This window comes from Dromaius novaehollandiae, chromosome 3, assembly GCF_036370855.1.
Source record: "Dromaius novaehollandiae isolate bDroNov1 chromosome 3, bDroNov1.hap1, whole genome shotgun sequence".
In the NCBI taxonomy this organism is placed as follows: domain Eukaryota; kingdom Metazoa; phylum Chordata; class Aves; order Casuariiformes; family Dromaiidae; genus Dromaius; species Dromaius novaehollandiae.
Window position 1 is genome coordinate 26175274 of NC_088100.1, and position 13145 is coordinate 26188418.

Below are 13145 nucleotides of genomic sequence, written 5' to 3' on the forward strand. Positions count from 1 at the left end.
TCCTAGGGAAACAAAATTTGAAGTCACTTTTTGGAAAAGCAGTTTGTACAATATGATTTTTTTTCTAATTGACCTTCAGCTCCAAGAAACACCTGCTGAAACTTAGCAGTAACAAAGAACACATTTTGAAGTTGGATGTCTCTTTCGTGGTGTGGGTGTAGGGTGTAGGTCTGTTCAGTTGTGTATAACACAATTGAATTGTGTTATAAGTATTGGGAAGGTTTAGAAATATTGTTTCCTTTGAGGTATTGAAATGCATGTTTTATATGTCATATAACTTGGAAGAATTTGATTGTTGGCAGACTCTAAAAAGAAATATTAATGCAACAGTACTCTTAAGAAATACATAAAAGAAAGCTGAAACGTGTGCTATAGGTACATAGTTTATAACAGTCCACATTCCAGACCCCCAAAAATAATTCAGAAAGAAACGCGTTCTGATTTAGAGAACAAATATGCAGCTTTTTAGTATTTGGAGATTAGTTATAAATAAAAAGGGCCATTTAACTTAATACCACCTTTTCCAGTGTTTTATTAATAGTAATCCTGCTACAAATATGCATTAGAATTCATAATGATGCTCACCAGATGTCTTTTTGCTAGTCAGAAATGAAAATATTAATTCAAAATATTTTGTAATAAAGCAAAATGTAAAATAAAACAGACACCAGTAGTGCAGAAGAAAAATTGTATGTCAAGGCAGGGGAGAAAGCAATTAACTTAAAAGATGTATAACTGAAAATTAAAGCATAGTTTGGCTAAATTTTCTGATGAGTAACTAATCATCTTAAGGAAGACAGCTTGTCTTTATTGAAGCAGTAAAACAAAATGTTGTCTGCTTAGCAAATGACCTCTGACTTGCTAAAGATATGCTGTTTTGAAGGAAGATGGAATAATAGTTTGGAAGACATTAAATGTATACCAGTTTCTACCTTTTGTATGCCTCCTTTTGCATTCTTGAATCCTTCAATGTCTTTGAGACCACTGACAGAGGAGGAACACTGAAGACATTTGCACGGTATTCACTGTGCTCTGATATACTCTGTACTCTTTATGCTATGTGTTGTTCTAATAAAAGCTGATTTTTCAGGGTAATGTCAGGACAGGCTGTGGTTTTCCCAATTTCTGTGAATCTAGTCTGTTTACTACCTTGAGGATGGAGGTATTAAGGAACTGCAGGTAGCAAATGTTTCTGCTCTGAACCTGAGGAAACAGCTGTAGGATCTGAAGCTACTTTGTTGGCCTTTGTTTATAGTAATGCTTTTGTTAACAAAAGTTTTGGCAAAACTAATGGTCTGATCATTAATGTTTTTGACATTTCAGTTGCAAGCATGGATGTTTTTCTGCACATTCCTCAAACTAAACAGCTGCATCAGGATCTGAATTTGGGGCACATGCTATACAGGGGCCCCAAGGACCTAGTGCAGTTATTTGTGTGGATTAATTCCAGACTTTTAGCCAAAGAGCTTTATTCAGATGGCAGTGAGGCTTCACTTCAGGTACTGAAGGAGAATATCAGGGTCATGCTGAAGCAATCTGCAGATTTGAGTCGAGGCTTACAGCCTGGAAAAATTGGGTAAAGAGCTAAACTATGGTTTTAAGCCATGTTTTGTGCAATCATGGGCTCTCAGATCCACAAGGATCCCTTAAAGTTTTGGGAGTTTATGTAAATTTCAACAACTTTTTGTGTACTGGGACAGTATGAGGCATGTTCTCATTATTGTATATTGTGTCCCTGTGTCTGACTTAATCATCTTTAATCACCTGTCCCAGTATGACCCAGAAAGCCCAATATTGCAGTCCATCTGCCAGGAGAACCCTTACTGGAGAGAGATCTTTTTGAGTGGCTAAGCAAAACAGTTGGATTTTTGATTAACCACTAAAATTCAAATGCAGAATTGAAACTATGAAGGTCTTGGAGCTTCCAAGACTTATTAAATGTGACTGTTTCTTTGGAGTTCAAAGTAATGAAGTAGAAGGTCTTTTGGCTAAGAATACAACTAATTTTGGTTAGCCTGAGACATCATCAGTAAGTATTTCTGGTAATGTTAGGAATTTTGAAACTTACATTGCTATAATATTGCCTAGAATTTTTCCTGAAGAAATAGGAGATTTAAGGCCACAGGTTTGTATCTCCACTGTAGCCCACTGCTTCTCTACTTGCGTTGTATCTTCTTCCTTACAGTACTTAGCTCTCTTACCTTATTTTCACTTTTCTCATTTTTAGTTTCCTCATGTGAAGTTTTATTCTATTCTGTAAATAAGATTTTATTCTTTCACATTCTATATATTTTCACTTCTGTAGTGTTGTATAGTTTACGTAATGTTTTCTAAGTGTGTATTTATCATGAACTAAAAATTATTTGAAAATGCTACATTATTTTACTTCAAGATTTAAATAGCTTCTGATTTTATGTTCCTCTAATTTACCCAGCTTCAGGATGAAATTAGTTTGTGTAAGCTAAGGAAAAGACACCCTCCCTTCCCCCTCTCCACCCCCTGCAATCTTACTGGCGCTGTATGATGTTTTTGATTAAAGCATCTTTGGAACAAAGCATTGCTGCAAAAGAGATAATACTAGCATGTATACAGCTAGTTTTTAATATCTGACTTGTCATGAGTATCTAAACGGTGTTTTATTTATGCAAAGATTGTTAATATGATGAACACCTATATAGTCATGGTGCAAACTAAAGGCTATTAGTCTATAGAGCTAATTCTAAGGAACTCTGTTCTTCTTAAATGTGACAAATTGCTTGAATGCTTAATGGAGAATATTTCTGTACTGATAAGAGAGGAGGGATTAGAGAGGAGTTTTATTAGAGTAGGTTCCATCTTCAGTTCTGTGATTCATTACTGAACAAAGTTGCCTCTTTAGTCTTTTTTTGGCCTGTGCTACTAGCTGTAAGTTGATTCAAAATATTTTTGTGCTCTCTGCTCAAGACATGAACTCAAAGGAAACAGAATTTTAGGAGAGATTCTGGGAGCTTACCATTGTGGCTGTGGTAATATGTGGGGCAGAGGAGAGAAACGGGAAAGATTTGTTTTTTATAGAGCTGTAGATGTTCAGGGAAACAACTTGGAATTCATAAATTGATTTTTAAAATTGCATTGCTTCACAGCTTTATAATACTTCCTAAAAGTTAATTGACCTACTATTTCTACAAACTTAAAATGTTTGTATATGCATACCTATGTATGTTTATGTAGTTATCAGTAATTCTTAGCCACACTTTTCAAACACTGTTCTTATGTAGACTTTTTTGGTGATTGTGTTATGTCTAGTTACGTATTTCTCTGATGCAGCTAAAATTCAAGTTCTGTCCTACCTTCATGCTAGAGGCTTTCATGCTCGTCACTGATCCCTAGAGGACACCTCTTTCTCTTCTGACTTCTATAATGTTAACTCTCAAAATGCGTATATAGAACCTGTATGGGACAAAAACTCTTACTTTGCATGTAAGCTAGGGGGATCTGTTGGGGAGGGAGGTGCTTTTTAAGGCATCTCCAAATTGCAAATTTGAGAACTGGTGCACTCTTTGAGTGTACCTTGTGTATTATATTTCTCAGTCAGCTTTTTTTTACTAGATGAGATTTAGGAGTGAAATAATGTTTGATTAAAAACCTAGATTTACATTACTGAAATTTCCACACAAAAAAGAGCTACAGCACCAAAATAAAATTAAAAATATTCAACTTAAATATATTCTTTTGTTTCTTCACCATCTCAGACAGTTTCTGCCTTTCTTTTGAAATAAACTGGAATCACTTTTACTAAAGGGTGGTTTTTGTTGAAATTAGGCTGCTTTTTCCTTTTTATCTGAGAAGAAAAAGGAAGATGTCAAAAAACAAACTTTTTTTGTGACATCTCTGTCTGGAAAGCCTTTGCTTTGTTTTGGTCTCACTGGTGGAAACTTCCATTCTTGTTTTTTGCTATTGGATGGTTTGATACCAGATGTGATGGAGGGGCTTTCTTCCTTATCCTTGAAATTTAACATTTTTAGTGTATATGTTAATTAGTACAGCCTCTGCCTCAGCTGACACTGTAAGTATGAAGTAGTTTAGTCCTTTTAATGAAACGCTTTGTAATTTAAGGTTTTTTTCAGAAATAACTTTACAGATTTTTGATGTTTTCTTGTCTCTTCTTTTTCACATGTCTAGCCAACAAGAACACTAGTTATGACGAGTATGTCTTCTGAGTAAGTACCAAACATTTTGACTCTAGTCAGCATACAATTTAAACTTGAATGTTGTTAATCTTTTCATGCGTGTAAAAAAAAAAAAACCCAGAATTTGTCTATGCACCATGTGTTAAAATATTTTATTTCATTCTGTCTTCTAGCTGAAAACACACACATACATATTTTGCTGCTATTGCACACTGTGTAGACACTCGTGTGTGTACATGTGTGTCGTTATGGTATAGACAGAAGTAGTTTTTCCATAGGTGAGCTCAACAGGGCTTAATATCAAAAAGAATAAAATCAAAAAGAAAAAAATTAAGCAAGTTTTGAGTTTTTCTGAAGGAAGCATAAAAAGTGGAGTTTTATGCAATAAGTGGTTCAGACTTTCAGCCCAAGAATTAGCTTTTTCCACATGAATTTCAGTAGTTTTTATAAAAAATGTCATTATGATCTGAAACATCAGTTTAAAATGTTTTCTTTCACATAAATAGTTGCTGAAGAAATATCAGTTTTTAGGCTTTTTAGCTACTTTAGTTGCAAAATATTAGAAGCAGCTGCCACTGCATATTTGCAGAAGAGTTGATATTTTTCTAGCTTGCTCTTATCATTCTCTTAAAACTCTTAGAAAATAAAGAACATCCAACAAAAACACAATTCCATATTTCATAGTAAGCTTAGTTACAGTTTCTGAATTCTTTTTGAAAACTCAACATATTTGTACAAAATATTTCAGGTTTAAAGAAAAATAATTATATCATGACAGTTGCATAGATGTAAGCACTAAGAAGGAGCACTCTGGCTGTCTTTTACAAATCTTTGTGAATGTCAGTAGCTGTTACCAAGTATACTATACTATAGGTCAGAAACAAAACAAATAATACTTTGCTTAATAAAAATGGATACTAGTAACACTGAGACTGTAAGCGCACTTCACAAATCATGTAGTACAGTATCACCGTGAGAGAGCTAAAGATAATAGCTGCAGTGTAGATGAGAGTAGTGGGAAAACGGAGGCGGTGATCTGCATAAAAGAAGAGAACAAATCCTGGCAGGGCTGGCGAAAATATTTTGTTGAAAGAATGTTCGTGTGATGACTTTTCTTAATAAACAGTTGCTATTTTATTAAATAATTTAAAAGTCTGGTGATAACAATTGTTGTTCTTCATAACTTTTTCATCAAGATTGTGCTTTTGGCTGTCTAGAGTAGTAGGCATTCATCAACCTGTGAGTGGGTGAAGAGAAAGGAAGTGCTTCTGAAAGAATTAAAGAACTGAAAACATTCCTCCAAAGTACAAGCCAACAGAGAAAAGCCAATTATGTTCAAATTGGCCAAAAGTAGCCAAAAGCTACTACCGGGTAGCTACAATTATAAAAGTGTTTCATTAAAATTTAAGTTGCAAGATACATTAGTTCAGTGGTTTAATGGCATAGTGCTTTGAGATTATATTAATTGCTGCTCAGTGATTTACAACAGTAACTACCAGTTTTACTGAATCACAGGTTCAGTGAAATTTTGCTGTGAATTTGCATGCAGCAGTTTTTGCAGCTGACTCAACTGTGAATTTGAGAGTTTTCACTGTAATTTGTAAGGTATGTTACATTTAGCTCTTAGATGTATGGCAGGACCTTTTATTCTTAGGAATGTCTGAAGTTAGGCAGTTAACTTAGTGGTTTGATTATTAAGCGTCTCCACATACAATATCACCTTTTGACTTCAGTGTGAAGTTAATTTGTGTGAAGCTGTCTGTTTTTACTATTCATTTTTTGTTTGAAACTTATTTTTTTGAAAAAGTTGCTGGATTCCCTGTGTAGTGTTTGCTTTAGCTAGTGTATTTTTGGAGCTTTTTTTAACTGAGTTACTTTTGGTGGAGAAATACATAGCAAGAATAAAATTGTCCCAGAGGCTTGAGGAGGTGTTCGGAGTGTGCTCATGTTACGTCAGTGATTTAACTTGCTGTTTTACCGGAGAGGATCACCATTTTGTTAGATGTGACTTCATTCAAGGTTGTGCTTAATTACTTGCTCTTGTGTAGAATGCCACAGACATTTCCAAGAAGTCAGACAGGGAACAGAGAATCCAAGGGAATCAGGCTTTCATTCACAGATCTTCAGTAGTAAATTGTTCTTGTGCAGCAGCTATTCTCTAGGGATACCAAGATCTCACTGTTTTTGTGATGATACATGCTTCAGTATAGCTATGCAGAGGAGTTAACTTAGGATTCTAGATAGAGGTGACCATTCTGTATATGGCAATTTATATGGAGGTAATTTTTTATTTTTTTAAGGATAAGTGAATTTCACTAAAATACTAGCTCAGATGTATAGCTAGAAAGCCAAAACTTTAAGACTTTGCTTTAAATTTAGATGCATGGCATTTTATGCAGATGCTGAAAATCTGATACTTCCTAATGATACATTCAGAAAGCTTTGTCTAGATGGTTATGTTTCATGCAGTACTTTTGGTGACAGTAGTCTAGAAGCAACTGTGAATGAAGCTCTCTTGTACTAGCCACTGTACACAAACAATATGAAAATTTCTAATTCAAAAAGCTTCTATTTAAGCAGACAATATAGATGTAGGGAACAAAAGAATTTTGATATACAAGTAGATACAACTAGATGACAGACATTCTGTTCAGGTTTTGGGTTAAGACTAATGAATTTATGGCTAGAAAATGGGTAAAGGCTGCAGGAGGAAAAAAGATAAGGGGTGAGTGAGTAAGGAAGAGGTAGAAATAATGTAAGAAAGTTTGAGTTAATCTCGGTGTTGTGTGTGTATATACTTTTATAATTGTGTATATTCATTCAATATTGTATGCTTTTCCCTTTTCTTCTTTTTAGAAAACAAAATACCATAATTCAGGTAGTGAATAAACTTGGAGACTTTTTGTTCTCAGATGATGTATGCGAAACAACAAGTCATGTAGTTGCAGGGAGTCCTCGTCGCACCCTGAATGTTATGCTGGGAATTGCTCGTGGATGTTGGATCGTTTCTTATGAATGGGTAAGAAATATACTTCAATTTTACTGCAAAATAGAGTAAGTTTATTTTTTGTAGCTGAACTATCAACTGTATAACCGTGTGTGTCCATACTGCCTACAGTGGTGCAGTGTTTGGGTACTTGGGCTTACCTAAATAGATAGCTCAGCTAGAGGAAACTTGTCTCTGTGAAGCTCTGTGTTACCATGACTGACTGTCTTTTGCTACTTAATCTAACAACGTTTTCTTATAATTGCACTTCAGTGTGTAATTTGGAAATGCCTAAAGTCTCAACATCTGTTGCAGATGGATAAAAAAATCATGTCACAGGTATTATTTCTGGATAGATTAATGCCTAGACAAATCATTTCTGCTCGACATTAGCCAAGATACAGATTCTGAATAGGAATAATATATCAGGTTGACTTTTTTATATTTATTTAATATACTTCTGTTCTGAAACATAGTTTTGTTCAACACTGGTAAAAATGTAGGGGTATTATTAGATATTTTGCTGAGCAGTGGTAAAAACTCTTTTTCACCAAATGTCTGGATCAAATAATCACTGTATATCCTCAGAATTTCTTGTGGACTATCACATAAAGTTACCAGACTGTTCCCGTAAAGACAAGATAATAATGAATTACTTGCTGTGATTATACTGGTCAATTGCCAGCCATTCCTACAGACAGTTTCTCTGCTTTCTTCATATTCCCAAAGTTGCAAAACATAGCTGTTGAACAGCTATTTCCATAAAAATCCCATCTGATACAGAAAAGGGTTGTAGAATAACAGGGTTATTATATTATATTATAATAAGGGTTGTTTCTTTCATTTTTCTCATAAATACTTTAAAAATTAGTTATTGGGCTGAAAACAAAATAAATATTGTTGCCTTTTTGTTTACAAAATATTTGTCTGAACCAGTGTGAAAAAGTTGGCCCAATATGATATATATGTAGTTATCTGAAGAAAGCTGTTATGGTATCCTTTGGGTTTTCCTATCTTTTGTACACAAGGCAGTATTTGGATAATCAGTACTCTGACAATTGGTGTTCTGGAATTTCATTGCTTGTTTTATGCACTGCCATGACTTGTCATTTTTATGAACCACTCTATGGCAAAAACATCAATGTGCCCTTTGCTAGACCAGTGTTGACTGGTAGCGAAGCCAAAATCTCTTCTGCTTTGGAATAATTCCTATGGGGTACCATTGGACTCATCACAATCATACATCTGAAGTATTATTATTTTTCTTTATTCCTTTTCCACATCCTAAAGAAGTACTGAATAAAAGGATATTAGTGGCTTAACAAGAAAAAGTAGTTCCCTCAAGAATATTGCAAACTGTGCCTTGTTTTGGTCTTACATGATTTTGAGGCTTTTTTTTAGTGCTTCTATGAAAATACAGTTTGAAAAATTCTTTACTGAAGTCAGAAGCAAGCTTTTTTGTGTTCATGAAAACTCTGAATGTTTTAGTGAGTGGTGACCTAATTATTTACTGCAGGACCTGTTCATGAACTCTGTATCTCATTTCCTTTTAATCTAAGAAAGTAGATACAGTGCCTCTGTACTCAATTCCAGACCCATGATAGGCATTAATCCATCTTTTGTTCAGATAAACAAAATTCATTTCTAAACAAGATTCTGTAAATACTACAAGGATTGATAGAGGTTATTACTGCAAAATTGGCCTGTAAAATGAAATGAGATTACTTAAACATAACTAATCTTTTGGGTTTATGTTTTAATCGACTTGGGTTGTTTGCCAGTTACTCTTGGTACGGACATTTTGGTTACTATATGGACATGAGGTATATATTATAGAGCATGGTACATCTGTTCCTGCTCAAGATTTATTTATGAAGAAACAATTTTCACGAAGTATGTCTCTAAGAAAGAATTGCGTTAAAAGCTTCAACTTTCTTGGTTCTGTGAAAGTTGATTTTTCACTGTGTGATTAAAAGAGAAATGGCTTGGATTAACAAGTTGCTCCTTTTTTTGCAATAACTGTATAAAGCTGTAAGTATAGAGCTAACAGATCTCAATATTCTTATTTAATTGTAAAAAATATGAATAAATCCCACCTTAAAATTTGTATGTTAAAATCTTAAGTTGCAGTCTTAACTGAATGTTTTTAAGAAGTTACTATATTTGCCTTAGCTACATAGAGCAATGCATTGTATGTTTCAAATGCTTTTTTTAAAAGGTCATATTTATTAATGTCCTTAACTCTTACTTTTAGATTTGGTGTGCTTATAATGATTACAGAAGTAGTTTCTCTTTTTGTACAGCTGTTGCATTTTCAAACGTTCAGTTGTATATTTTCTAAAAGTAAACATTCTATTCTCTGAATTTTTGTAATAATAAAGTTCAACAGTAAGTTTGGAGATGTACTGCTTTTCATTAACAGCAAAAAAAAAGCTGTTTACTTCCAATAGCCTGCAATACTGAGCATCTTCCTTCCCCACACAAGTAAAACATCACTTCCTTGGTCACACAAAGCACCAACTTTTGCAGCAGTCTATGTAGGAGTTTGCTCTGTCCCTGAAAGTCATCAAGCATAGGCTACTTTTGACCAAAGACTTATTCTTGATAATTATGCGATTGCTTTAAAAATTCACTTTGCAATTTGCTTCTTGTAGCAACAGAATTTGGGCAAAAGAGATCTTTATAGAAAGTTGTTATAAGATGGCCAAATTGTATTTAGGAAAATGAGATTTAAAGTACTGGGTTATAATCAGTCTGTTACGTCTTCTTGTTTCATTAAGTAGTCTGTACAGTTGTAAAGGATAAATATATCATGCTTATTATCTATTATGCTAATTTTTGTCCAAGTGAAACGTTTTGTAATACTGCTTCCCAAATTTTATGTGCCAAAAATTTTAGAATTTTAATGATACATAATAATAAATAGACTTATACGGCATCTTCTTCCAAAAGAATCAAAAAATTACAAAATATTTCAGTTATTTGTAAATCAAGCATAGAAGTAATTTCATGCACCAATGAAGTTCAGCTTGTTTTAAGGTGAATAATGACTAAGTTTAATAGTGCATGGCTATGCTAACAGTAAGGAACAGACATGATCTATTTGAAATGGCTAGAGAACTGTTTAGGCAAAATGTGATTGCCAGAGGAAGAATTATGCAAAACACAGGGATTTACCTTCTAATTCCATGTATGCCATTTTTGGAAGTATCTTCTTGTGCACTTAATGCTACTTATTGCTTAAACAGCAGGGTATTGGGGGGTTGTTTTTGAGTACATGAATTGTGCTCTCTCATTAGCAGGTAAGAACAGTTATTTGAATTGTATTTAGGGATTGCCAAATGGGTGGGAGCTACAGGAAAGTTGTTGGGGAGCTCAGATATCCCTAAAAGGGGAAAGTTGCTCAATTGTGTGACAGTGAACAATACATGCAAAGAATTTGTCAGTCTCTTATTACCTGTTTTGGAGTTTATTGCTCAACTGACACCGAAGCCACTGGGGAGAGAATCAACTCCCCTTCCATTAGACTCTATCTGTGTTTCAGATCTTAAACTATCTAGAAATTAATAGGAAAATTTATAGGTTTAAGGATAGCCCCATGATACGAACTTAAATTTTTTTTCCATTTCTTATAAAGACAGTGTTTTCTGCTCCCTGAGGCATTATCTCTGAGCACTCTTCATAAAGTTTTCTTTTAATATTTTAGTCTATTAGCTGCAATTTATAATGATAAATTGCTTTCAAGAATAATTTAAAAGATCAACCCAGTAAAAATCCTGGATGGAGTGTTTTTAGAAAGTCTTAGGAAAACACTGTATTTCAGTAATTGAAAATACAACTATTTCAAGTAGTAGATAAAATGAGTGAAGATCCCTACAAATGAGATAATAGTTCAACTACCATGTTCATTTGTTCATTATATATTGATATGATAGAGAACTATTTCTGTGACAGGCAGAGGGAATGTCTTAATATAGCCTCAGTTTTCAATTTGTAGATATGAGCAATCCGTATGGAGGGAAAAAGTTAATTTTTTTTTCCCGCCACTGTTGTTGTTACCCATCTTGTGATGGCCTTGATGGGAGTCACAAAAATCTAAGTGTTAGGACTGCTGCTCTCCAAGAATCATGACCATCCACAGTTTAAGCTAAGTTGAACGCAGATGATCATATATTTTCCAGACAGTCAATGCTCTGCATTTCTAGCAACCTCTTTTTGTAATCTAGAATATGTTCTATATATAGAATATGTACAGGAGAGAATGAATTGGAGTTGCTTTTCTTCTGGCTTACGTATGTAATGTGAGTTATAGACAATATTTGCATAATCCCAGTTGCTAGTGGAGTACCCCAGGGGTTGATACTGTTTAACGTCTTCATCGATGACCTGGATGGTGGGACAGAGTGCACCCTCACCAAGTTTGGAGATAATGCAAAACTGGGAGGAGTGGCTGATACACCAGAGGGCTGTGCTGCCATTCAGAGGCACCTCGACAGGCTGGAGAGATGGGCAGAGGGAAACCTGCTGAAATCCAACAAAGGGAAGTGCCAAGTCCTGCCTCTAGGGAGGAAATATCCCCATGCACCCGTACAGGCTGGGGGCTGACCTACTGGAAAGCAGCTTTGCAGAGAAGGACCTGGAGGTCCTGGCGGACCACAAGTTTATCACCAGCAATGCACCCTCATGGCAAAAAAGGCCAACAGTGTTCTGAGCTGCATTAGAAGTTGACTTTTCTAATAGCCTGGCTTCCAAGACTTTTGACAATTAATGTAGCTCCACAAGCAAATATGACTGTGGTATTTTTAATGTTGTGTTTCAATTGTAAAATTTGTAACTTTCCAATTGCTTGATTTTTTGGGGGGGAGGGTTTGGGAAATCATTTGGTTTTGGTAAATGAAATATAAAAAACAACTGTTGTAACTGCACTGTTAATTCTTATTACACATGCAGAAAGTTTACTCTTTTGGAAGTAATGAGAGTTGTACTTACCACTTAATTTATTTTAGGTTCTATGGTCTTTGGAATTGGGCCACTGGATCTCAGAGGAACCGTATGAGCTATCATCCAACTTCCCTGCTGCTCCTGTAAGTTAAATTGCCCTTTATATTTGTGGACATTCTTTTGTTTTTCTTAAAAATGATTGGCCCTGTAAATAGGTTGTGAATAAGAATGCTTACTAGAAAAAATATTCCATTAAAGAAAATGTTATTTTTTCCTCTATCCGCTATTTCAAAGTGTGTGCAAAACCTTTCGCAACAGATTGATTCATTGATTAACCTTTGAATAACTTTTTTCTTTTAATTTAAGTATAAATATCCTTTAATTTACTTATGGTATATTTTATTTCTATCTGTACTTGTATATAAATTGGAGAGGCATGTTTTCCCATAATAGGAAGGTGTGTCAGGTTATGGACTCAATATTAGTCCAGCTGCTGCTTATGTTGTTATTTTTTCCCTTAAGTGACTTTGGGAATGTAAAATTACTGTGGGCTTCTAAAACTGTGAAGTGAATAAAATGGTGCATTTTTTCCATGTTGAATGCTCATTCTGAAGTAATGAACAGCAAACTAGTACAGAAGTCTGTATGTGGAGGCATGGTTGTCTGCTCTGGAAATGCGAGCAGGGAAGTTGTTTTTGTTGATTACTTATAGATCTGGGTTATATCCAAGTGTATCTTCACTCCATGTGTTGTAATTGATTAAACAGAAATTTTATTTTGGATTTTGAACAAGTAGAATTTTACCAGATTAGTGGTCAATAACTCTGACAGTTTTGTCAAAAAGACTTCATAATTTTTCTTGCTCTGTAGCAGCTGCATAAATGTATTTTTATCTGCTATTCATTTCACAAAGCTTCACAGATGCTTTGAAGAAAGAACATTTAAGGGGGGATTGGACTTCCTTTTTACTATAATTTTATTAACTTCAAGAACTTGTTATTTTTAACTTTCCTTCTAAATCTATGATTTATGTAAATTTACACATTCAA

General features: G+C 34.5%; 1 protein-coding gene across 7 annotated transcripts in view; it reads left to right on the forward strand.

Moving 5' to 3' along the window:
• Window positions 1-13145, forward strand: part of MCPH1 (microcephalin 1) — a 147786-nt gene that overhangs the window by 32604 nt on the left and 102037 nt on the right. For all 7 annotated transcript variants that reach the window (XR_010388216.1, XR_003258697.2, XR_010388217.1 and 4 more), the window contains 3 exons: window positions 4162-4199; window positions 7026-7188; window positions 12162-12239. Coding sequence is in view for 4 of the 7 variants with exons in the window: in XM_026097021.2 (XP_025952806.1) it covers window positions 4162-4199; window positions 7026-7188; window positions 12162-12239 (279 nt within the window). In the remaining 3 variants the exon portion in view is untranslated. The remainder of the gene's footprint in view (window positions 1-4161; window positions 4200-7025; window positions 7189-12161; window positions 12240-13145) is intronic.